Source organism: Lepidochelys olivacea (assembly GCF_965140295.1).
Source record: "Lepidochelys olivacea isolate rLepOli2 genome assembly, chromosome: 6".
NCBI classification, from domain to species: Eukaryota; Metazoa; Chordata; order Testudines; family Cheloniidae; genus Lepidochelys; species Lepidochelys olivacea.
The window spans coordinates 86729399-86756467 of NC_140416.1; the positions used below are offsets into that span (position 1 = coordinate 86729399).

Here is a 27069-nt window from a genome sequence, read left to right on the forward strand (position 1 = left end):
GAACACGATGCAACTCCTTCCTGCCCTGGCGGAGATGTGGATAATGCAGAAGAGGGGGTGAGGCAGGGAGCCTGGCAATTCCACCCTCTTCGCCTCCCGTTCTCTCTGGGCGGAGAAGAGGGCGATGCACGGGGAGAGCCGTGTGCGCGTGTCTCACGCTGTGTAGCTGACTCCCCAGACCCCCTCTGATCTACAGCGCGCGGCGGCGTGTATGCAGGATGCAGCCGGCTCCTCCATTCCCCCCAGCTGCCTCGCTGGGATGCACAGAGTGAGGAGGAGGAGGAGGTATGTGTCATACCGTGTAGCCACTGCCCCCCACCTCCCGGATGTAGGGAGCGGAGAAGAGGCGTTTATGTGTAGCTGATCCGCCCTTCCCGGGTGTGCAGGGCGAAGGAGGGCCGCGGGGGGGGGGGTGCAGCACGCGCTCGCTCCCGGGGGCGCGGGGGGAAGGTCACTGTCTCTGTAGAGCTGCTCCCACCCCCGGCCTGCGCTCTCCTCTTCTCCACCCTCCCTGACGTCTGGAGCTGGCAGCCCGGCCGGTTCCGCATTCCCGACCCCTCCCCGCAGCCCAGGGGCCGCTATATAACCGGGGCTGATGCAACCCACCCAGCCGCCCGCCACAGCTTGTGGGAGGGACGCACCGGGGCAGCGACGGGGGGCGGCGGCTGTGGTGGCGGTGGCTGCTGGCCAGGCGCCCCGGGGGCGGCAGCTGCTCCGGCTCCTCCCGGGACCAGACTCGGCAGGACGGGCCTGGGGACAGGGGCAGAGCGCCGGAGCCAGGCGGCAGCGGAGGGGCTGAGCGTGCAGCCTGTCTCCGGCTCCTGCAGCCAGGCCCCGGGGGCACCTCGGCCGCCTTCTCCCTCTGCACGGTGGGTCTGGGTGGAGCGGGGAGAGGGGGGGAAAGCTCGGTGCGGGGGGGGGCAGCTCGGTGCGGGGCCGGGAGCGGGATCTGGGGAGTTTTAGCACTGGGCAGAACAGGGATCGAGACGTGGAGGGTCGGGAAGCCCTGGGCTCCCTCCCGGGGGTAGCCGCTAGGACTGGCCCGGCCGGGACCCGGGAGAGGAACAGGCTAGCTGCAGAGCCCGGCCCGGAACCTGCACCGGCCGGGGTCATGGGGAAGCGTCGTGGGCTCTGCCCCCCCCCATCCTTGGAGAGCGGGGCCATGCTGCCTGTTGCCCCCGGGCTGCGCTGTGCTCTGGGGTCTGCCGTGCTGCCCCGGTCCCGCAACGCACGAGGACGCTCAGGAGTCCAGGGTCCGCGTCCCTCCCCGTGGCCAGAGCAGGGCGGCTGCGTGTCCCCCTATTGACCCCAGGGACCGCCTGCCCGCCATGCCCCCGGAATGTGCGCTGGCCCTGGGAGCTGCTGAGCCGGGTCCGGCCTCTTCTCACCCCCCTGCTCCCGCCCACGAACGCGCCTAGGGGGCTGCTGGGCAAGGAGCGCAGACTTTCTCTTTTGGAAGGGAAGCTCAGCCTACAGTTTAGGCAAAGCCTGGCCCCTATCCCTGTCCTGTGCTGGTTGGTGTGAAGAGACCCTGGAGTGCATAGGGCCTGGTGCCAGGTACCAAACGCTTTTATTTCTGTGAAGCCAGCGGTGTGTTCGGGGCTTTACAAGGCCTTGCCCTCAGCAGTTTGCAGTCCAGCTAGACAAGGGAAGGGAAACAACAAAAGAGAGATGAAGCGTGGGTCACTCATGGGTGCTGGAATGATTTGTATATGGGGCTGCTGAGAGCCATTGAACCACACTTTAAACTCTGTATATAATGGAAACCTGCTGCAGCCCCTGGCTTGAAGTGAACCCGTAGTGCCAGCACCTATCACCTGGGGTTTTGGGTGCTAGGACTTTATGCATGTCTGGGTGTCCTCACTGCTTCTGGTAGGTTAAGGAGGATGGGCTGATAGGGTAGGGCTAAGGCTAACAGACCTTCTTAAAATGCAAAGACAGAAGCCTCCTGTAGGGCTAGCTCCAGAGCCTGTTGTCTACTGTGTCTACGAGCAAAATTTTCCTCTTAGGTGCACCTGGACATTCTGTTCGCCTTCTGTGCAAGGAACGCTCACTGATGTCCTGGCATCTAGATACTGCACAGATGGGTACATCAAAAGGCAAAAGGGTATGCCTACACTAGACCCATGACATTGCTGTAGCTTGGGCTCATGGGGCTACAAATTGCAGTGGAGATGTTCAGGCTTGGGCTGAAGCTCAGGCTCTGAAACCCTACACCGGGGGTGGGTTTTAGGGCCCAGGCCACAGGCTGAACCTAAATAGCTCTATGCTGCAATTTTTAGGCCTGTAGCCAGAGTCAGTTGACCCAAGCTCTGAGACTCAGTTCTGTAGCGTTCTTTAATGCAGTGTAGACGGACCCAAATGAGACCTGCACACGCATGGAGAGCAGAGTGAAGGTTCACAAATGCAGTATTTTGCCCTAACTCTAGCCATCTGTTTTGGTTAATGCCTGGCTTTGATGGGTTCTGGTAATGCAACTCATTTCAGTTTGGTGCCACAGTGGGGAGTGGGTTTTAGCATCTCTGCAGATTTTTGTTTTCTAATTCACCTGTCCACACAGTGAATGTGTGGGTTAAGAATAAGAGAATCTGAATTCCAGGAGGCCCAGTTTAGTTTTGTTACAAGAAAAGTTTCAATGTGTTCTGCTACCCCATGAGTGTACTTCCTCCTACTTGCTCTCTATGCCCTGGAAAGGCAGGGAGCCCCTAGAGATTTCCTCTGCTCTCTCAGTCCCAAGTCCACTTTAATAGCCAGGCATAGAATTGAATGGAAGTCACATTCTTTTGTGCTTTCTGCTCCAGAAGGCATTCTTCTATTTCAGTGGTAGCGAAATAGCTTTGAGAGCAAATTGGGGGAAAGGGAGAAATATTGAGACAAGAGACACACACACACACACACACATAATGTTTCCATTTTCCTTTAATGAAGGCCCTGTGGAGGTGTATTTGAAAACACAGGGTCTCCTATGCCTTCAAGGAGGGTGAGAACACTCTCTTGGCTGATTCCAGGGCCATATGCAGTGTTTGGTGGGCCAATGAAATGGGGCCTGGCTCATTCTTTTGCTTGTCTTGGCAGCCTGCTTCATGGCTTGTATTACCAGCTCTGGAACGCAACCACTGCCAAACTCTGTGTGTGTGTTTGTGTCCGCGCGCATGTGCACGATCTCTGAGAGCACAGAAGAGACAAATGCTTCAGCAACTCAGACTTGGAATTTTTAGCATGTTTCTTGAAACTTGCATGAAAATTTCTATCTGGAGGCCTTTGCCAGAAGCCTGCCTCGGGAATTTGCTAGTTATTCTTACATGGGGCTTTCTGGGAATGCTACTTGTTTGAGAGCAAATTCTTAGTCTAACTCCCACTAACTAAAAGAGAAATCCCCATTTATAGGGTGGGGAGGTGTGGTGCAGGGGCTGCAGTCCAAATCAGCCCTGTTCAGAGCAGCAATTGGCTGTCCCAGGTTTACTTGCAGTGTAATAGCCATGTCAGTCCCAGGATGTTAGACAAGGTGGGTGAGGTAATATCTTTTGAAAGTTGGTCCAATAAAATATATCACCTTACTCACCTTGTTTATTTGGGGATTTAACAGAATCCTAAGAAATGAAGTGCAAACTGCTGTCTCTTTCTGTGGCTTGTCAGCCTTGTGCCCTTAAAGCCCCTATGGATGTATCTGCACCTTTCTCACAATCTAGTATTCCCCTTCTTGCAGTGCTTTTGAGGTCCTGTGTTGTGGTGCCCACTAAAGAGGAGTAAATAGGACCTCCCCATCCCTCAGTTTTGCTAACTAGCCAATGTCAGAATGGGCAGCTTTTGAGCACTGTACAATTGTTCCTCTCACCTCCTTACTCCCCCATACTCTGGGCTGAGTTCGCGGCTCCTGCTGCACTCCAGTGGCTGGATATCCAGAAGAGTTCAGTTTGGTGCTAAGTTCTTTTGAGATTCTGGCCATTAGCGTAACCATGGGAGGTGTGCAGGGTGTTGAGTACTTTTGGAAAATCTGGCCTCAGATCTGCTGTCCTGGAAAGTGAGACCTGCAGTGCACAGCACTGGCCACTGTGTTCGGCTACATGATTCCTCCTTTGGCACTAGAGCAGCTCGAAGAAGAAGAAGGGGGTGTGGAGTTCTATCTATCACTGACTGGTCTAATGGATTTCCCAGTTGCCTTTAGTGTTCAGAATATTGATCCAAACATCAAAGGACAGTTAACCTGTGGCCAGACAACCAAAGGGTATGAATGGGCTTGTCTGCTGAGCAGGGTTAGTATAAACTGACTAGTCCTGGTCATTATTTGGATGGGAGACTTTTAAGGAACACTCCAGGGTTGCAGGAAGTGTTTTGAAGAATATGTACAGGGCATTCTCCCCTCCGAGTCAGTGCTGACCCTAGGTCCCCAGTGCAGTGCTAGATGGTGCTGTGCTGCTGGAAGTGCCAGCCTTTCTGATGAAATGTCTTTTTAAAAATAAACTCCAGTTCTGACCACTTGTGGTCGTTGAATGTTCCAGGGGATTTTTCACAAGAGTCAGGTTGTTAGCCTCAGTGTCCAGACCTAATTCCAGCTGAGATCATTACACTTTCCCTCCCTAAATTCCTGCAGCTGTTTCAGTTGGAAATAAGATCGTTCTTATCTTCATGTCCTAAACTACTTGTAGCTCTGCATTGTGGTGTTAAACATATGTCCTGTTCCACTCCAGAGATGATGATGATTTGTATGTGGTAGAGCCTAGGAGCCCTAGTCACTGACCAGAACCCTGTAGTGCTAGACACTGTACAAACACAAAACAGAAAGACAGCCCCTGCCCCAAAGAGCTCACAAGCTAACTAGATGGCTGCGTAACAATGGGGGAAGGGTGTGATCTTGATGTATAGTTTGTTTAGTAGTTTAAAGCTTGGGAATCATTGGGATGGAAGGTGCTAGAGAAATAGGAGGAACAAGAGCAGATTGTTTGTCTAATGGCAATTAAGGTTTTACTTTCAGATTACTACAAGTGATGGACATGGTAGGGAAAGATCCTTGGGGTGGGGGGAGGGAGGCAGGCAAAGAGGAGCCCTATGATATGATCTGTATCCAGAGCAAGGGATGCCACATGAAGGGGACTGATAACTACCAAGTTAGAAAGCAGTAGGGATGGTTACTCTGGGAGGGATTGTGCATTTGGAGGGCTCTAATGCAGCTATCCTGAGCTGTAGTTGGGGGGTTTAGTGTTGGACTGGGAATGTCTGACAGGTGGAAGGCTGAGGGGTCACTCCCAAAGGATGGCTGCTCCAGTGCGCTCTGATGATGGCTGAGCTTTACTTCTGTGGATTTGTAACAAATGTTCTCTTTTAAAAGGTTTTGTTTGCAGCAGCATTAGAGATAATATTCCCAAGTGCAGCTCAGGGGTGCTGGAACAATTTGTATAGTGTGGGTGCTGAGAGCCATTGAACCAAACTGTAAACCCTGTTTATAATGGAAACCACTTCAAGTCAGAGGGTGCTGCAGCACCCCCACACCCCTAGTTCCAGCACCTACTGCACCCCAAGAGGCTGAGCTGGGCAGCATGGCCAAGTGGTGCCGCTTTCTGCTGAGGGGTGGAACTGGGAAATAGCACTCTCTCTGCTGGGGAGTCTGTCTCTGATAGGGAAGAGGGCAGCTGGGCTCTCTCTCATGGTTTGAGGGCAGCCAGTGGATCTCTCTCACTCACACATTTGGGATGGGAGGTAGACAGCAAGGCTGTTTGGGCTTTTTATGAAGGCTTTACTAGAGCACAAATCCAACCAAAGGCGGAGCTGTCTCTCTGTGAGACTCTTGTGGTATTTCTGCCATCTGTGTGAAAATAAACAGAAGTTCAAGGCAGAGCCAGACCCTTCCCACACCGGAAACGGGCTCTGGCTTCTATCTCCTGGGGAGCATTCCCTGCCACAGTCATCAGGGCCTTAGGGGTCTATTCCTTGGGGCCCAAGGATTTTGGAACAAGGCATTGCAGGGATGGGTGTTTATAAAGTCTGCTGCATATGACTATTCACATCATATCCTCTTGCAAAGGCATCTGGGTGGGTGTCTCTGGGAAGGGCATTGATGTTGCTTCTTAAGTCAGCACAGATCCAGTGTCTGACTCAAGGAGTTGCTTTCCTGACTCCAGCTGGAAAGTCTATTGCGCTTATAGGTAATTCGTGCAATATTAGGCATACAGAGGCTGCCATATTGCAGCAGGGTCCTGGTTCAGCTAACCTGGCAGTCTGTCTCTGACAGTGACTTATATAGCGCTTATACTATATCCTTGGTAGAGAGAAGGGGGTTATTTCCTGAGCTGTCCCAGCTGGTGACTACCCTGAGAGCCCAGAGTGCCTTTTCAGTTTTGTCTCAGCTGATGTCACTGCAGCTGATTTCTTTGATGCACTAAACATACTTGACTCCTTTGCATCAGGAAGATCCACTGATTTAATACAGAGCACACAAAAGTTGAGTGGCTTCCATTAAAGTTAGCATTTGCCAGTACCTAGCACGCTGTTGTCTGAGAGGATAGGATACAACTGCAGGTCTTGGTGACTTCTGTGGTCTGGTTACTGGCAAATAATTTAATAATGATCACTGTCTGTCCTTTTTACCAGTTTAGACTTTAGCCCTTTCAATGGCATTCTTCTGAGCAATCATTACCCTGCAGTCTGGAAGAGATCTAAGGGTTAAAATTATTGCTTTTTAAAGTAATATGCCTTCTTGTGCTTGTCTTGCAGGAATGGGTAAATAATAGCGGGCCTTCTATAAACCATTTATTTGAAATATAGAATATACTGCATTCATGACGAATAAAGTGAGGAACAGTTGCATGGGAATATCAGATAACCGAAGGAAAACTCTATTGCGTGCTAAGGCATTCGGCATATTGAAAGCTTAGTTTTTGCTTAATTTCTACAAATTAATAACATTTAACATAGCAATTCCCTGTGGCCTGTCCTTGATGGGTTGGGAAGGCTTGTGTGCTCCTGTGACCCTAAAAGCTATGCCATTGGGAGTTTTCACTCCCTGGCAGGATCACCCAAGCAGATTGGTCAAAGAGTAGGGACCAGATGAAAAGGAATCCACTGGTCCTCCAGATTGGGGATTGAGTGATAAGCCAACAATTTATCGTTGTAAAAAAAGAAAGGGGGGGGGAGGGGAGTTGAGTTGAGTTATGGAAACACAACAAGGTAGCCATTCAGACAAACAATGTGCCAAAATAATGGACTCTGTATCGGCAGAAATGATAAGGGAAGCCTTCAGGAACCCAAAGATTCTGACGGGTTCTTTACTGAAGGTAAAACAAACTAGAAAAGTAGGTTTCTGCAACATTTGAACAATGGGTTCAACAACAACCAAAGTAACGCAAACAACCAAACAGACAGACAAATTTAATCTCAAAATCTGTGGTTTAAGCAATGGTCTGGAGCTGACAAAACACTTAAAAGTTAAAATATAGCCCTTATATGTTCAGGGAGACAAGATTGGTGCCACTCAGAGGGAACAACGTTAATTATGACTTCCAAAGCAGAAAAATTGCTTATAGACAGGGTGCCCATTAGCAGCTGATTGCTCTGAGCAAGGCTTCAAACATGATACGTGAAAATGTCAGTTACTCAGTGTTACCAACAGACAACTATGATGACAAGATCAAAGATCAGTTCTCTAATTGCCTACAAACTCCAGTTGACAACATTCCCAAGCATGACATGTGCTTGTTAATGAGGACTTCAAGGCCAGGGTTGGAGATGACAGCAACAGGGGTTGCCAGAATCCAAACGGTGAAAGATTGGTAAAACCGTGCCTGGTAGCAGGGATCATAATTGGTGGAACACTGTTCCTCCACAAATATATCCACAAGGTAATATGGAATTCCCCAGCTGGAGTTACCAGGAACAAGGTTGACTATCTGTGTATTGGAAGGTAGTTTAGATCTACTCATTAGGATGTATGAGCATACAGAGGAGCTAGTTAGTATCTGAAGTCACTACAATTTGTGTGGCAACACTGAAGATCTAATTTTTCTATACTTTCATCTTTCTCTTGCTCTTAATATATTTATAGAACCTCTTCTTACTGTCTTTTATGTCCCTTGCTAGGTATAACTCATTTTGTGCCTTAGCTTTTTTATTTTGTTCCTAGACAATATTTTTTTGTATTCATCCATAGCAATTTGTCCATGTTTCCACTTTTTGTAGAATTCCTTTTTGATATTCACATTAATGAGCTCCTGATGGAACCATTTTGACCTCTTACTACCTTTCTATCTTTCTTTTGCATCGGGATAGCTTGCTGTTGTGTCTTTAATATTGTCTCTTAAACTGCCCTGCACTCTCCTGAACTCCTTTTTCCCTTAGATTTTCTTCCCAGGAGAGGTTGCCTACTAGTTTTCTTTAGAAACCGTGTCGAGGAAATGTCTAACTTGTAGGTACATATAGAAATCCCCAAAAAGGTCGTGTGCCCTGGAAAAAGTCTCCAAAGGTCAACTGTCCTTTGGCAGCCCACATTTTTGAAATTAGTGTCTTTCTAACCTGGAGGGACAGTATTCAGGAAGTCATTGAGAATTTTGGGATGGTACCAGGGTACCTGACTGCACTTTTCAAAGTGGTGCCTAGGACAGGACATTGTCTGATCTCTTGAGGGAACAAAGTGTTGCAGCCGTAAATCAGGCTAAAAAGAATAAAAGGAGAGTGATACGCTGCTTCACTGGTCTGCTGTGTGTGGGGTATTGTTTTGAATTTCTGTACAATGTAGCCAGTTCCAGACATATGGAATTTAGAGCTGTCCAGTGATAAAATTTCCCGGTGTGGAGGTTACTATCTTATTTTGTTTTCTGTCTTTGGATCCTCAACCAAGCCAGCTGATAATCTGTCTCTTCTCAGGCCATGAAAAATTACTACATATTTTCTCTCTAGTTCTCTCTCTTTTTTTGTTTTTTTTGTTTTTATCAAGTAGGTAAGAGTACTGGAAAAACATCCATTTTTATCAAGTAGCATCAGCCCAACAAGACTATTCATTAGTTGAGATTCTGCATCTTTTATTTCTTCATTTTCTCCTTTCCAAACAAAAATGTCCTAGTCTCTGAGGTCATTTTGTATTGAACACTCCCTTCCCCAGTGCCTTACCTTTTTCTTTCTGCTCTCTGTTCCTGTGGAGTTGATGGCCAAAGCTGAGTGCTGGATTCGTGGTGAGGACACACCCTGATTTACAATAATGCCCTTATCAGGTTTCCCATACTACTTTTTGTTCCTAGACATTGTCGCTTTTGTTACTGTTGCTGTGTGGTGAGCAGATGCCCTTCTGTGAACTGCTCACTGTGACCTCTCTCATTAGAGGTTGCCACTAGTTCAGAGCCCATTAGAGAGCAGAAAGATTTAAAATTGTTCTTTCCAATGTGAGCTACGTTATCACCTGCCACCATGCTGCCCATTTCCCTAGTGGTATTGGTATTGCACTCCGCCAACTGCCTAGGCTGGCTTCATATAACTAGCTTTAAAACTATTGCTAGGCTGTGCAGAATGGGACCCTCTAACTCTCCTTGTTTAGCTGGTCCTCCTTTCTCCCAGCTCTCTGGATAACAGGACAACTCAAAGTGCATTGCCCCACATTCTCCTGCACTGTGTACATGGTTCTGGGTACACTCTCCCTTGCTGAGGCAGTGTGGGATAAAAGCCCAGACTTTCCCAGAGTACATTGATGCAAACCCAGGTAGGCAGAGTCATGAGTGCATGGACTAACTTGGTGACATGGTTGTGTTGTGAAAAAAGCTGCTGCATGGACACAACTGAACCATGTATGTTGTAACTGGGTCATTTGCGAGTGTCAGCCTTGTTACACCAACACAGATGTAGTTACGGTGAGGGCACTCAGCTGTTCTCTGTGCACTCAGTTGGTCTCTCAGCCCCATTCACTCTTCCATGGGCTTCCTGCTTCTCATCTAATTAAATAACTTTTTATTCTTTTTCATAGCTTGGCTACTTCTTATTCTCCAGCTTGTAACTGACCTGCCAGAGTTTGCCCCAGTCTATTTGCCTCACTTGGCCTGGATTTCTTCCTTCCCCTCTCTTTTTGTATTTGTTTTTGGCCAAAATAAACTCTTGTACCTGTGGATTTTTCCTTCCCTTTTCCCTTCCTTTTATTTGTTCTGGAGGATGGATCCCATCTGTGATTCTAAGTTAGTCTTATGCAGCCTCCATGCTGATTCTGTGGTCTCTAAGTTCCTATCATTTTCCTTTATCTTCACTCATGCAAAGTTCCCCTGCTTGAATTTCAGTTTCAGACCTGGCTGTAAGTCTGATCGTCTGGAGAGGATGTTGGAGCCAATGCACATTATGGTAATTGTTGATGGCTCCACCGTACTTCCTGCACCAACGCCTGAAAATTATTCAGAACTATGTTTAGAGTAGTCTCTGATCTTGTCAGATCCAGAACAAGATGTTTCAAGAAGCAGTCATTCATAGTATCAAGAAATTGTTTCTCCAGACAACATCCTGAAGGGACCATTGATCAGTTGGCATCTAAGTAGCTGAAGTTGCCCCTTATCACTCTTGTAGTACTTTGTTGCCCCTGTCTGATTTCTCTCCCCATCCTGATCTGCAGGTATGTCCCTCCTACTAGAGGTAATTTCTTTTGACCTAAGGATTTTATCCACCTGGGTTCTGCCTGATGCTCCCCCTCTTGTAGGCATTCTCTCTCAAGGAGACTGTGGAATCCTGTGTGGGCAACACTGTGGTGGCTCCCCAGCCTCTCTAACCAAACCTAACTTTTCTCTGTCATTTATAGTCAGGATTTGCAATATCCCACCACGTCTTACTTGTGAGCTTCATGCACTGGTACATATAGTTGTTCTTGTGCCTCTTTTCGTTCACTGCCTTCCTCCCCTGCAGCCTTCCCTGGGAGCAACTGTAGTTACCAACTGATACTGGTGTCTCCAGAGCTCTTTATCTGAAGCTCTTTCCTTTCTACTCTAGTCTCCCTGGAATATGCACGATTACTGTTCAGTCAGTGTGTTTAATCCGCTCAATGCGGCCACAGAGCTGGGGAGTGGGAGGTCCCATGGCATTGTTGGGCCTGCTCCCCTACTTGGCAGTGTAACCCTCTGCAGACATCTGTCAGATGTGGTCATGACTGAGCTCTTATGGGAGGACTCTCAAACATTGGGAGATTTCGTGTCCTTGCTGCTCTCCTGCTGGGACTTGTGTCTATCACCAATTACAATGTGCAAGGAGTGTTAAAGCTGGGGAATGGTTCCTCTTCCTCAAATAACTTTGCCTGTTGTAGAGAACAGGGGAGTACGATGGCCCCGTTGGAGTTTGTGTGCTGGGAGGGTGGGATGAGATGCAGTGCTTCTGCCACAGGCTCAAATTGCAGTATCGGAGCAGAGGCCTGGGGGAATTGGCTCCTCATTGCTCTGAGACTGTACGTGTCTCTTCACCCCCTCAGTGGCACCAGAAAGATGTGGGTAGGGATCCCTCATAGCAGATTAGGTGAGGTTGCCCTGGCACATGGTATTCCAGAGGTTTGGGAGTGAGGGCAGAAAGGGAGAGAGCAGCTGCTTCCCTTGGTTCATACCCTGTTGGGTTTTGGAGTAAGCTGTGCTTGCTCCCACTTGTGGGACTCTCTGACTAAATCCCTATAATGGCCTGTGTCTCGATCTCTCCCTAGAGCAAGAAGCTGCTTGCCCTGCTATGATGCCAGGGCAGATTCCGGATCCATCCCTGACAGCTGGCGCTCTGCCTGGGCTTGGCCCCTTGTCAGGACTCCCGGGCACCACCCTGACGGTGGAAGAGCTGAAGTACGCTGACATCCGCAACATTGGGGCTATGATCTCTCCACTGCATTTCTTGGAGGTGAAACTTGGGAAGAGGCCCCAGCCTGTGAAAAGTGAGGTGAGTTCTGGGGGAATTCCCCAAGCCCTGCCTCCCTCTGGGGGGCTGCTCTGAAGGCACTGTAGACTGATGTCTTCTCTATCCATGGATGGTAGCAGGACAAGCTTTCCCCTCTCATGCTACCTCCGCCTCGCCTCTCCTCCCTACCCCCTGGACAATTCCATTCTGATAGGCTGTTCAGTCACTGGTCTGTCTGCCAGGATGGCCCCAAAAGTTTTTAATGAGTTAAGCATGCTGAAAACTGGACTGAGACAACCCCCTTCACCTCCTGTCACTCTGGCCTGGGGTGGGTGCGAACCACTGACCCAGCAGTGAAAGGCTCTGTATCCCAGTCCAGCTCTCCAGATCTCATGATACTCTGGCTCAGAGGAGAGAGGCCTTGGTCACCCACCCACTTTACAACTTGAGGAGCCAGTCAGGAACTGAAGCCATGTGGCCCTTTGTCCATCGAGCTGTTATGGAAATCTCTTCATTTGCTGAGAGAATGAGCCTTTGATCACATGGGGGTTGGCACTCGGGCTCCTTGCTCCCTGGATGGCAAGAGCATAGAGTGGTGGTTAGAGAGAGGCGACACATAACTTTTCTCTACAGTTTCCCCCCCCCACTCCCTCCTGGCTTGTGGTTGGAGCTGCGCCTCTAGCTTGCTGGCTAGGGAGGGGGCATGCCGCAACATAGCTATTGGGAAGAGAAGGCTATTTGAACAATACATATTCATAGATTCCAAGGGCAGAAGATACCACTGTGATTATCTTGTCAGACCTCCTGTAATACACAGCCATAGAGCTTCCCAAAGTAATTACTAGAGCAGGCCTTTTAGAAAAACATCCAATCTTGACTCAAAAATGGCCAGTGGAAAATCCACCATGACCCTTGGTAAGTTGTTCCAATGGTTAATTAGTCTGTTAAAAATTTACTCTTGATATGAAAATTTGTCTGGCTTCAGTTTCCAGTTAGTGGATCATGTTATACCTTTTCTCTACTAGACTGAAGAGCCCATTATTAGATATTTGTTCCTCATGTAGATACTTATGGTCTGTAACCAAGTCACCCCCTTAACCTTCTCTTTATTAAGCTAAATAGAGTAAGCACCTTGAGACCATCACTAAAAGGCATGTTTTCTAATTCTTTAATCATTCTCATGATGCTTCCCTGAACTCTCTCCAATTTATCAACGTCTTTCTTGAATTGTGAACAGCACAACTGGACACAATATTCCAGTTGCACCAGTGCCAAATACAGCAATAAAATAACCTCTCCTACTCCTACTCGATATTCCCCCTGTTTATACATCCAAGGATTGTATTCGCCATTTGGGCCATAGCATCACACTGAGAGCTGATAGTCAGCTGAGTATCCACCATGACCCCCAAGTCTTTTTCAGAGTCATGGCTTCCCAGGATAGTCCCCCACTTAGTAAGTATGGCCTACGTTCTTTGTTCCTAGATGTATACATTTCCATTTAGCTATATTAAAATGGATATTATTTGCTTGAGCCCAGCTTACCAAGCAATTCAGATAGCTCTGTATCAGTGACCTGTTCTATTCATTATTTACCACTCCCCCAATTTTTGTTTCATTTGCACACTTTATCAGTGACTATTTTATGTTTAACATTTTCATCAATGACCTGGAAGTAATTTAATGTAGGGCCAAAACCAAATCTCCGCCGTACCCTACCGGAAACACTCCCATTCTATGATAATTTAATTGCGTTTTACGATTACATTTTGAGACCTATCTGTTAGCGAGATGTTCATCCATGTAAGGTATGCTATATTAATTTTATGCCTCTCATTTTTAATTAAAATGTCATTTGGTACCAAGTGAAATGCCTTACATATGCTTAAAGGTAGTATTGACGTAACATACTTATCAGCCAAACTTGTAATCTCATTTAAAAAAAATCAAGTTAGTTTGACAGGAACTATCTTCCATTAACCTATGTTGATTGGAATTAATTATGTTACTGTCCTTTAATTCTTTATTAATTGAGTCCTGTATCTGCCACTCTGTTGTTTTGTCCAGAATTGATATCAGACTGATAGGCCTGTAATTACCTGGGTCATCTTGTTTATGCTTTTTAAATATTGGCACAACATGAGCTTTCTTCCAGTCTTCTGGAACATCTCCAGTGTTCCAAGACTTATTGATAGTTAACATTAATGGTCCAGAAAGTTCTTCATCTAGCTCTTTTTAAAACTCTTGGATGCAAGTTTAATTGAACCTACTGGTTTTAAAATATCTAACTTTAGTAGCAGCTGTTTAACAGCCTTCTGAGATAACACTTTTTCTACTCCACTGCTATCATATGATATGACTACATACTCTGTTTCTTTTTCAAATACAGAACAAAAATATTTATTGAGCACCGCTGCCTCTTCTGCATTATTATTAATGCTACCATTTCCATCTAGTAATGGACCAATACCATTGTTAAATTTCTTTTTGTTCCTAATGTACTTTAAAAACTCCTTCTTATTGCCCTTAACTCTGCTACCCATAGATGTCTCCTTGGGTCCCTTTGTTTCCCTTATCAATGTTCTATAATTCTTAGCTTCTGATTTACATTCATTACTATCAACTTCCCCTTTCCTCCATTTGTTATATATTATGCTTTTTTATACCTTGTACCGTGGTGTACAACGTTGAAATTACACTGTGAGCAGTTGAAGTCACTTGCACCAAGATTTCCATATATGGCTACTGATTGTGTTAACCTACTTGACATACCTTAGAGATGATTTTTTTTTTCACAGGTTCTGAGCAATTGCAGCTCCCAGTGACTTCAAATTGGAGCTTCAAGTGCTCAGGGACTGTGAATATCAGGCCCAAGATACAACAAGCTGTGAAATCAGTGAAAGTGTTGGTCTCTTTCAGAAGCACCAAAAGATCAAATAACAACCCCCCTTGCCATGTTCAGTTGATACTGTATGGAAAGGTTCCAGGCTCACCCAAGGTTTGTGCATTTATTCAAAATTCCATAGGCTGGCAAGCCAGGGGTAGGAGGCGGGGGACAGAGAGAGCTTGGACCAACCGCTTTCAAGCAGTGGTCCTGTACTAAATCAGTATGGGTGCTGCCAAAGCATCACTCCAGCTGCATGTTTGCAATGCCACTGAAATTTGATCCAGCTGTACAGAGGGGCGACTGGGCCAATTCTGAGTAAATAGGGTTGTGGTCCGGTGCACTGGGTTGCAACCACATTGAAATTTGGTCGAGACGTCCCTTGGTCCAGACACAGAGGGCGATCAGGCCAAATGATGTTAGAGCCTGGTGCACAGAGATTCTGTTGCTGTACATCAGACTGCAGGGGAATCTGCTGTGATATTTGTCTCCTGGTAGCACCAGCTCATGCACTATGTGGGTAAGAGGGGGGAAACTCCCTGGCTGAGGGAGACCTGGGCTCCCTGTTGAAGGAGGGAGGATGAGCGAGAACAGAGCCCCTGTTTTGGGGCGGGAGGGGGGCGATAACCAGAATTTGCCCCCCTCTCAAGGAATATGTGAATTTGTACCACTGGTTTCAAGCACTCCTGCACTGTGATTGGCTGGTGAAAGTTCTGAGCTGCGTGGAGGTGTCAGTATGTAGGGAAGGAGGAGCGGCAACACTGTAGGGTAGGGAGCCTATGTCTTCAGGCCAGTGGGATTAAACATCTCCCCTATTATATCACGTCAGGGTTCAGAACCCCTAACTTGTCACCTACAAATGTCTCTGAGATGGTTAGCAGGTGAAGCTCACTGGACATGGAATTCTCCCTGGAGTGGTGTTGGTGTTTGGGATGTGATCTCTAATCCCTCGGGCATGAGTATCACACAAGCAGTACTTAAGTATGCACAGCAGAGAGGCTTTTTCTCTTCTTTGCCCTCCCAAATATAGATTACTGTTCATGGCTGGACTCCTGATTTTTTCAATTGCTCTGAGGGCTTTTCCTGCTAAAGGATTCCAAATTAATTGTATACACTACATAGAAGGACCAATTCACTCACCATTGCAACATTGTCCCCCTGTGCAGTGTAATACAGCAGCTGATTAACAGCTACACAGCAATATTGTGCGCCAGGCCAGGAAATCAGGAAACTTGCAGATCTCCCTGAAATTGCAGGAGGCTTTTAGAGATGCAGGTTGCAGTTAGTTGAAGTTTGTCCAGTGTGCCATGGCTAACTCTTGAGAGGTGCCATGGATGTGTTCTGAAGACTTTTTATTTCCTCTATCAGCTGAGCAGCAGTGAGCTCCAGCATAAACCTAACACATGCAGAAAATGTAACTTGTCCCATGGTTAGCTGCATCAAGCTGCAGCACTTCTTAGAGGCCGGGCAGACCACAATGAACTGCCCTTGCCCCCCAGCACTCTACACATTCTGCCAGTGAAATTCAAGGTCCTGGCCCTTCTCTTTCATGCCTTGCCATCAGCTGTCCTGTCTTTCTGTGTGCCCTGATATATCAGCTGTATCTGATAGTCCCTAGGGGAGATCTTACCAGGTGCTCTCAGTGGAGGACCCTGGCCTTGGAATCTGCTGTTGCTGGAGATCAGAGTAAGTCCTTGCCAGGGTCTCCTGGCTGGCAGGCACTGAACACAAATGATACCTGCTGTGGAAAGGAACTAGCTGCCCCTGGGCTTCTGCTCCCCTTTCCCCCAGCTGCTTCCAGTGCCATCGTCCAGTTGGAAAAGCAGGTCCATAGCTTTCCCCATCCCTGGTCATCTGGCTGTTTCTGCTACCGCTGGCTCCCTCAATGGCCTTAGGCACCTCTCTTAACCTCTTTGTGGCTCTGCTTTCTCATCTGTACAGTGGGGGTCATGCTGTACTCCTCTCCCTGGGCCAGTGGGGTTCTGTGAGACTATTCCATTAATGTGACTCACTCAACAGCAGGGAGTCCTCTAGCCAGCTTTTGGATGCTCTTTGCATGTCTTGTTCACCGTGTCTGTGGTGGGAGGGGGCAGAGGAGATGCATTCTGCCCTGCTCTGCTCTAACATAGAGCAAGTATTGAAAGAGTTTCCTTAGAGCTGTAAGTCAGCAAACACCATGCAACAAACAAGGGGCAATCCAAATGGCACATGCCAGAACCCAGGTGCACTGCTGTAACATGTTCATCAGCCACACTAGTCCTAAAGGCAGCAAGCTGAGGATAGGAAATGAAGCTGTTCAAAGCGGAGGTTTTGCAGCTGCAGCCTGGCAAAGCCAAAACTGCATATCCCAGGAGTGGCCAAAGAGCAGCCTACGCACTTGTTACAATGCAGCCCACAGCTGCCTCCAGCTCTATGGGAGGTGCAGCTCAGACACTACAGATATCTGCATACCTGGCTGGAAGGGCAGGGTCTCCCCTGGCACTGGGATGAATAGACTGCTTCCTAAACCTTACTCAAAGGAGCAGCCCTACCTGAGGTGTGTCAGTACTTCCTAGGAATCTGGAAAGCTCAACATGGAGGTGGGAAGGCACTTGGATTGGCTGCACGGGGGTGTTAGAAACAGTCACTGCTGGGCTCTGGAAATTTTCCTCTCCAAACCAGAGCAGGGATCTCCCTAGACCAAAGCCCTTCTCCTGAGGCCACTGTCCATGGGGAAATTCATGTTGGTCGTAATCTGCACTGTGAAGAAGGCAACTCCAGCCTCTTCCTGAATTAGAGAGAATGGGAGGACCTTTAAATATGAAATAAAACCCTTCAGCCCCTCTCCTCACAGGGAGTCTCTTCTCCTCTTCCCCCCCCCCCCCGCCCACTGTGTTTGGTTTAACCCTTGAGCTACTTTAAATTCTTTCTGTATGATAACCCAGTGCCCCCTCTAGAGCCTCCTATGTATAGATTTTACTGAGCTTTAGAAACATGAATGAAGTCTCGACCCCTGGCCGAGGAGGACAGTGTAGATGTCCCCATTTTATTAATGGGAAAACACGGGGCATCCTCCTGTGTCAAGCTGTGGCACAAGAAGTGGACCTGCTTCAGTGTCCCCTTGGAATCCACCTGTGCAAAGGAATAGTGTGTCTGCAGCACACTGAAATCCTTCTAGTTCTGTAAAATGCCACTGTCTGCAGATCCCTCATAGTAAAAACAGCTCCTCTCAAACCCCTCAAGGGTTACTCACAGCACCTCTTCAGTCCCATTCCCACATCACTCACCATGACGTGAGTCATTAACTGCTCTGTCCCAGCTCCTGTGGCCCCTGTTGGAGGCCTGGAGAGTGGGGGCCTCATACCTTAGCATCCCAAGACCCACATTTATCCCACAAGCCTTCTCCTGGAGTTCCAAGTCAGGCGACAGAACTGCTGGTGGCATTCCACATAGCTACCCCTGCTCTGGGATCAAACTCTCCCTTGTTTTGGGCTCGGCTTCTCTTAACCAGGGTAGTTCTTCCTCCTCCTTCACAGAGGCCTCTGCAAGTGCTCTTCTTTAACTCAGCTGGGGTTCCCCAGCTTTGGCCAGTCCTCCCAATCAACCTCTTGCTCTTGCCAGTGGCTCTCTGTACTAACTTTGCTTTGCGCTCCTCTCCTGTGGCTGTTCTCTGGATCTCCCTTTCCTCTTCAGGAGTCCCACCTGCCCTTCTCTGTCAGTGCACTCAGACCTCTCTCCCTTCTAGGGCCCTGGTGCCACCTTTTAAGTCCAATTTGAGTCAGCTGACTCGACATAGGTGCACTTTTTCCCCTCTTAAAAGGGCTAGTGTCACCCTATTAACAGGCAGAAAGAGGGCAAGTGACTAGCCTGAGGCCACAGTGTCTGTGAAGAAATCACAACGAGACCCCAGGAGTCCCAGTTCCCACTCTTGCTGTCCCTGCTAAGCCACATGCCCAGAGCTTCTGTAACCTTTCTAAGAGACATGACCCTTCTCTGTACTATGTTATCTGAATTGTTAGGATAGATGGGATAGTTTGACTGATCAGTGAGATGAGGACAGGGGAGGGATCATTCACTCCCTTTTCTGTGCCTGAACTGGCCAAAGCAGACCACAAAAATGTGTCAATCAACTGAGAATCATGGACAGCAAGTGTTGTCCCACCAATGGTATTGCTCCCTATTGCTGCCACAACTAACCATCTGTTTTGCAGCAAACATGGGGGAATGTTTTTGCATGTTAAAAAGCAAGTGGGCTGAGATGAGTGGGGAGTTGAAAGTACATGTCTCCTCTTCTCTGTGCTCTTTCTTGCACTCAGCAGGCTGCTTTTAATAGCTCCTCTTGGCTCAAAGACTAACTTGGAGACAAATCAGTAGCTGGTGGAAGCTATGCTCATGAGAGTGGAATGGTGATTACACTGACCTCCAAAACGCTGCTTAATTTTTGCAGAGATTTGTTAAGAGTTGCTTTTGCGCTTAACTCTGAAATTCTTACTCTTTCAAGAATCCAAAAGGAAGAATCTGTGGGCTACTGGAACTATTGGCAAAGTGAGAGGTCAAAAGCCTCTTTCCATTCACCACCTTGCAAATGTTAGAAACACAAGATTTTAACTGTGTATAGAAAGACTTGGCAACCTTAATTACATTAAAGTGTACTGTGAGATTTAAATCTATTTCTGGGCTGTTCTCCCCTGGCCTGACACCTTACACTGTCACTTGCACTTCCGCAAAGCGAGTGTAAAACATTTCTCAGTCTGATTTGATGCCCTCTTTGCACAGGGGTGAAAGACATGCAGAACAGGGGAGAGTTGGCTCCTCTGTGGATATTTTAATGGAAAGTGCTATTATTGAAACTGGCCTTGTTTAATATTTTTATTCTCAGACAAAATGCTTCCCTAAACTGGAAGTAGGAATGTAAGTGTATTAGCTATTTTGGGGGTGGAGGACCTTGAAGAGAACTCTGTAACTGTCTCAAATGTTGGGAAGTCAATGTCTTGGTTACCCTTAAAACCCAAACATAAGAGATGCCCAATGAATGTCATCCAGTCACCTTAACTCTGACCCATCCCTGTGTCCATCCCGTCTCACTTGTGTGTTACATGGAGACATTTTGGTTAAAGGGGTGTGGAGTTTATAAAGTTGGCAACTTGTACGGTTTCCCTAGGTAGGAGACCAGGAGCCTTGGAGCATGTGGGTTTGGTTTCATAGATATGTCTGTGGTACTCAGTTGGTTAACCCAACATTGCACTGCTGGTGGATAAACTACCAAACGTTCCCTCTAGCTCATGAGAGGTTCCTAATCTTAGGCACAGTAGCTACATGTCACTGCTGAGCTTCATAGAACAACAACGTTTAAAACACCCTGTACTTGGCGGGAATTGTCCTTAGTGTGGTCCATTTTGGCTTAGAGATGTACAAATCTGTCTTGTCAATGACTGCAGTTGGCCATAGAGAAGGCAGGAGTAGTTTGCTGAAGTGATGACAAGATGTGCCATTGCAGCATTTAAACAGAAGTGCGTGGTCAAGTCATGCAATAAATGAGAGGCAGTTTAGTTTGATAATTTCTCAGAGTCCCTGATGTGATGGAGATGGGGAGTATATGTGGCTAAGGGCATGTCTACTCTGCAGTCATGGGGATGATTGCAGCATGTGTAGACATACTTGAGCTAGGTTTGATCTACCTAGCTCAGGTACCAACAGCAGTAAAGCCATGGCAGCATGGGCTTCAGCTTGGGCTGTACAAGCCTGCCAAGGAACATGGGTACTTACTTGGGCAGCTAGTCCCTGGTGCTGCGTCTTCACTGCTATTGGTACCCAAGCTAGGTAGATTAAAGCATAGCTTGCATATTTTTACATGTGCTGCATTCACCCCTCCAGCTGGAGTGTAGACAGATCGTAAGACTGGTTCCTGGTTTTCGTTGTTGTCATAAATATAAAGGGAAGGGTTGTCATAAATATAAAGGGATTTTAAAATCCCTCCTGGCCTGAGGAAAAATCCTCTTACCTGTAAAGGGTTAAGAAGCTAAAGGTAACCTCGGTGGCACCTGACCAAAATGACCAATGGGGAGACAAGATACTTTCAAAAGCTGGGAGGAGGGAGAAAAACAAAGGGTCTGTGTCTGTCTGTATAATGCTTTGGCCGGGGACAGAACAGGAATGGAGTCTTAGAACTTAGTAAGTAATCTAGCTAGGTACATGTTAGATTATGATTTCTTTAAATGGCTGAGAAAATAGCTGTGCTGAATAAAATGAATATTCCTGTCTGTGTGTCTTTTTTGTAACTGAAGGTTTTGCCTAGAGGGATTCTCTGTGTTTTGAATCTAATTACCCTGTAAGGTATCTACCCTCCTGATTTTACAGAGGTGATTCCTTTACTTCTATTAAAAGTCTTCTTGTAAGAAAACTGAATGCTTTTTCATTGTTCTAAGATCCAAGGGTTTGGGTCTGTAGTCACCTATGCAAATTGGTGAGGATTTTTACCAAACCTTCCCCAGGAAGTGGGGTGCAAGGGTTGGGAGGATTTTGGGGGGGAAAGACGTGTCCAAACTACGTTTCCCAGTAAACCCAGATAAAGTTTGGTGGTGGCAGTGGAAATCCAAGGGTAAAATAATTTTGTACCTCGGGGAAGTTTTAACCTAAGCTGGTAAAAGTAAGCTTAGGAGGTTTTCATGCAGGTCCCCACATCTGTACCCTAGAGTTCAGAGTGGGGAAGGAACCTTGACAGTTGTGCTGCAGGCATTGACACAGAGGCAGAGTTAAGGCTGTTTGGGTGACTTTCTCTTGCAGTTCCAGATTCCCTGATATATATTTTTTTAAGTGTAACCTGACTGTTGAATTTCCAGGCGTTATAACTCTTGTATCTTTTGAGAAAATTACAATGTTTGCTTAAGGGTAAAAGGCCCACTTCCTCAAAAGGTATTTAGGCACCTGCTTCCATTGATTTCAATGGGAGGTAGCCAGTTAAATACCTTTGAGGATTTGGGTCAGCATCCTTAAGTAATAGATTAATATTTATGAACTGAACTGTACCATAACAAAGGGTTTAGGGTGGGTTTTTTGATGGGTTACTGCCCTAGGTTTTTGAAGTAATGCCCCTGATACTTTGATAGTGGCTTTCTGACTGTGTGATGTAGGGTTAACACAGCAAGTTTGAGTCCATTAGCATAGAACAATGGAGTCATGAAGTAAAATACAGAAACCTCTGTCTTTGCTCAATGCTACAATGGGATCTAGGTATCTTGCTGCACCCTCCCTATACACCATGCTCTGCACTAGGGCCTTTCATTACTCACTACAATTCAAGGAAACAGGCCTGAGGACTCTGAGTCGAGAATGCTGAACATGCTGCATGAGCAGGAAATGAATGGAACCAGTCAGGGAATGGCTCATTCAGGTCTTCATGGCTCTTGGGCCTGGCTAGTTTGATGCTCGTGGAATGACACCACTCCCTTCAGCTGCCCCCAGCCCTTACCAGCTGTCAATGTAGACTTCACACATCTACAGCTGTAGACTGAACTGTCTCTTACATTGAGATCCCTGCTCAGAAGCAGTCTGATCTGATCAAGCCACCCATGTGCTTTGAATAGCCATTAAAGAAAATACTTTCCTTGCAATCCTGTATCTGCCTGTTACAGTATCAGCCCAGGGTTAGGCTAATATAGGGAAGAGAGTAGAAGTCTCTCCTATTGCTCCCCCAACACACACACACACACACTGGGCCACAACATTGCACCAGGGCTGCACTGGACTAATGCACAGACCTCAGCTCTGCAGTATGGCTGGCTTAGTGTAGCAGGGGAACTTTGTAGCATGAGGAGAGGCCCCTCTCTGTGGGGCTGTTCTTGCTTTCAGCCCTGGGAGGGTCAGTGTTGCTCTTGACACATGAGACCACTATGAGTATCTTTACAGGCTCTCTGCTTATACTCCCACACATCTTTGTTGGGGCAGGGGAGTCTGGGCTGTTGCACAAGACCCTTCACAGCGGTTTCTTACATGGATTACACAGTTCTCTGGTGAAATTAGTTTGCCTCATTCTAGAGTCCACATCACAGAAACGGAGTAATTGGTCACAAATGGGAGTGATCAGCAGTCTCTGCTCCAAAGAGCCCAAAACAAGACTAGCAGGTAGAGTTGCAGGGCAGGACTGAGGCGCAGTGGGCCAGGAGCGGGAAGGGAGGACAGACCAAAATAGCCAGGGATGCTGCAGGTCAGGACTGAGGAGCATCAGCTGAGCTGTGGGGGGAGGCTTGCACAGCCACTATTGCCAGTGAGACCTGGTGAGGGGGCTGTTGCCAGCTGCATCACTCCCCAGTTACTTGTCTGGCTGTTCTAACGCGGGGCCTGTGTCCTGTTCCAGCTGGACGAGGAAGAGGAGAGGAGGAAAAGGCGCCGTGAGAAAAACAAAGTAGCAGCAGCTCGATGTCGCAACAAGAAGAAGGAAAGGACGGAGTTCCTGCAGCGGGTGAGTACCCCATTCCCTTTCCCCAGCAGGCTTGGTACAGCCTCCCTCTCCAGCTATGCTTCACTGCAATATGCACCCCTCAGTCATCCCCACCGGGAGAGGAAAAGGTGGAATGTACGCCCACTTAGCTCAGTGGTTTGAGCATTGGCCTGCTAAACCCAGGGTTGTGAGCTCAATCCTTGAGGGGGCCATTTAGGGATCTGGGGCAAAAATTGGGGATTGGTCCTGCTTTGAGCAGGGGGTTGGACTAGATGACCTCCTGAGGTCCCTTCCAACCCTGAGATTCTATGATTCTATTAAATAACTCCCAAGGCTATTAAAGGCTCTTCAGCAATCAACCAGCAGGGGCTGTTCATTCTGCTGAATCTCATTTCTCGCCCAACTGCAAGGTTCAAAGAGTTCCCTCCTCCAGTCACCACCTCTCCCTGCATCTGGGAGCCCAGCAGCTGCCCTGAGGCCTGGTGCCTGGCAGATATAGTCTCTCATTTGGTAGTTGCATGGGAGAACATAGGGCCACTTTCCCATTTTTCCCCAGCTGGTCCTGCAGGGTAAATGGACCACAGTCTCATGTGTCTGTTACCAGCTAGAGCAGGTAGCTAGCTAAACCCACTCCTGTAGTATGGAGTTTGCTGGGGCAGGAAGGCATCTGACACACTTAGTTCTGGTGTGTGTAATTCTGTGTCCTAGCACTGTGTGCAGCCCTGCACATACTACACATCTCACCCAAATAACCACAAGGGCCCACAAGCCCAAACAGTGCAACACAAACAGGTGCCAAGAAGATACATGGTGAGCACTAGGATAGACTCTAGAGACTTGTCAGCCCCTGACATGTGGTAGTGGAATGCCCACAGTCTGGCCACTTCTCCCAAAGCGTGGAGATTCCTAGTCTGTACACTAAAGGCACATGAAACTCTCTCCCAGAGTGATTCCCGTACAGTACACACGTGTACTCTTCCTCCTACAGTGCCTGGTGCCACCCCAAAGATCTCACACACAGGCTATTGCACTCCTGCCTCCTCAGCAGGGATGCACCCCACATTCCCACACAGTCATGTGCAGTGAGGAGCACCTCTTGGACGTGGGGCTCCTTGCACGAAACACTAGGATCTTTTTAAAGCAAATTCTCTCAGTAAGACAAGCCATAAAGTCTGAACCATAAAAAGATCAGAAATCCTTGTTGCTTCTCTTCTCCCTGAGAAGCTGGGTCTTCCTTAGGTACTGGTTCCTCTTTTCTTCAGGGCAGAAAAATACTTCTAGTGCAAAACATCTTTTCTGTAGTATTCAGTTCAGTTTTATTAGATTGCATATGACGTGTCTTTTGTGAACATGAGAAAAACATACACAATCTAAAACAGCAACATCCATATAATACATTCAGGTGTTATTCAGAACTCTCTTCTTTGGCATAGTGATAAAAGGGCAAAAATTGACACTGATTTAATTACCACTGGGGATTGAGAAAATACTAAAAACCATTGTCCTTTGAGTTTGTGATAAAGAATTATTTTTTAATACAAAAAAGGTATAATCCAGCGTGTTCTCAGAAGCTGGGATATTCTACAGGCCAAAAGAAAATGAGGTAGATCTTCCAACACTCTAGATTTACAAGGGCAAATCTGAAGATGTGAAGGAACTTTTCTATATCTACCTTTCAAAACAGCAGTTTCTATGGTTTGGAATCTTCCCTGAGTATATGCCTTACGTAAATGCAGATTTCATAACTCTTTCAAATATGGTTCAAAACCATGGGCCGTCTTCAGAGTAGAAAAATCAAAGGGCCAATATAGAATCATGAATCATAGCCAGATCTTCTTGTTGAGGAATATCTATCACGCTGTTTGAGTAGTTGATTGAAAGGTACTGACAATAAGCAAGTAGTAGAAAAACTCAATTTAGCTATACTCAGTTGGAGGGTATCACACCAGGGAAATGAGGAGTACACAGGTTGTTCCTCCATCTCCTGAAGGCAAAGACAGAGCAATCTATAATCTGGAAGAGTACAATTCTTAGACCAAAACTTAAGAAAGCAGTACAAGCTCTGCTGCTTACAGAAAACACCCACCTCAGCATGTAAAAATGAGACAGGGAGGATTAAGTCTCCTCAAAAAAATTATTTTTAACTATCTCTAAGGCCAGAGTTTTCTGTAGTGACTGATGGGGACACGACTTCTGAGTAACTCTGCTGCACAAACTAAGACCTGATATGATTTACACCTGTTAACTATCTCAAAAGCATTGTTGTAGATTTAAGCCATTCCCCCAAGACAGGTGTGTATACCCAATAAAGGTGTGTGCACCTTGCACATGTGAACAGTGCCGATTAATCTTCATCCTACTGGAAACACCAGTCCACTTCGCTTGGCTCATTGGACATTAACCAGGACAAAACATTTAGTAAATGTGTGATAGGGAACAGTCTTGCTCTGGGTCTCAGGGGATGGCCAGGAGGGAAAGTCCCATTTGATCCCAGCACTAGATTCTACTCACCAATAGGAATAAAATCTGATCAGAAGACTTTCATGTGGCTCCCTGTGCTGCATGGCCATCAGTTTCACACTGGGCTGCTGAGCAATATCAAGCAGGGGTAGCTTGCAAACAGACCTTCGATTGGTCGAGGGCAGTTTCTCTCTGTGTATTGTGCATGTAGGAGAGGGAGATTCAATGCTGGGCACTGGGTACCGTAGAGCAAGTTGTTCTTTCCCCGCACCTATGAGCAGACAGATTAAAGCCGTGTCTGTGTTTTTGGCCCTGCCAGGAGTCAGAGCGTCTGGAGCTCATGAATGCTGAACTGAAAGCCCAGATAGAGGAGCTGAAGCAGGAGAGGCAGCAGCTGATTCTAATGCTAAACAGACACCGTCCCACTTGCATTGTGCGGACAGACAGCATCAAGACACCAGAGAGTGAAGCCAACCCACTGCTTGAACAACTAGAGAAAAAGTGAAGGTAGCACTGGCCAGGACAAGGAGGAGACAACAAACTGGGGTCTCCAAAAATGTCGCCTATGTAGTGTATGAAGAACTGTGCACCAAGGCCTTGTCCAGCCAGAATCCAGTGGGCTTTCTTGGAGATTACAGGCCAAGCAAATAAGGGGAAGGAGAAGATCAAGAACCTGCCATTCATCCCACTCTGAGGCTGAACCTGGAATGGGTCTAGCAGCTGTGGTGAGGGCAACCACTTGCAATACCTCTTTGTGGCCCTTCAGCCAGCTCACCAGCCCCAGGGATCAAGCAAGCAGCCTGCTGCAGGGCATCCTGAAGCTGGATCACATTGAGATATGGGGAGGGGAAGTTGCAACTTCCTCTCTTCCCACACCTACTGGTATGCCCCTGGCCGGGAGTGAAGGCTTGATCCAGGAGGAGAAATGAACATGTGTGGGAGATGGATGGCAGGCAGAGACATGCTGGCTGTATCTCCCAGGTCTGTCCTATCTCCGTCCCTCTGGATCCTGCCACTGCTCCTTGCACACACTCCGGAATGGAATCCGAAACAAAAAATTGCGAACACTTGACACAAGCCCTGCCTCGCGGCTGGGCCTGTCCATGGCACTGGGGCGCAGGCGCCCCACAAGCACACTCAGTATAATGTTTACAGCCCAGCTGTCCCTGTCGGCCGTGCTTTTGAATGCACATTTTTACACTTTTTTATATTTTTTACAAAGTTTTTATACAGCTGTCTCTATACGGATTTATATAATCACTAGATGTGATCCCATAGAAATGTATGTTATAATGGTCCGTTTGTTACAAACGCATATGCCACAGTTATCTCATTGTGTTACTTGTTAGGTAGCGTCTGGCTCCTTTTCCCTCGGCATGTTGGGAAAGGGGCCCATACAGCCCTCCACAATGGCTCCACGACCATCTCCATCCATGTACGTTCTTCGTAATACGCAGTCCTGTATCTTGCAGTAAATGTTACTTTGACTTAT

General features: G+C 47.3%; 1 protein-coding gene across 2 annotated transcripts; it reads left to right on the forward strand.

Moving 5' to 3' along the window:
• On the forward strand, positions 1 to 27069 carry JDP2 (Jun dimerization protein 2). Of its 2 annotated transcripts, none has more exons than XM_084631726.1 (4): positions 1 to 285; positions 11636 to 11859; positions 23034 to 23138; positions 25897 to 27069. In XM_084631726.1, exons 2-4 carry the CDS (start codon positions 11659 to 11661, stop codon positions 26080 to 26082), a joined length of 492 nt encoding a protein of 163 aa, XP_084487852.1. In that variant the 5' UTR covers positions 1 to 285; positions 11636 to 11658; the 3' UTR covers positions 26083 to 27069. The 2 variants fall into 2 exon arrangements, with proteins under 2 accessions (XP_084487852.1, XP_084487851.1); XM_084631725.1 differs by lacking the exon at positions 1 to 285 and adding an exon at positions 507 to 869.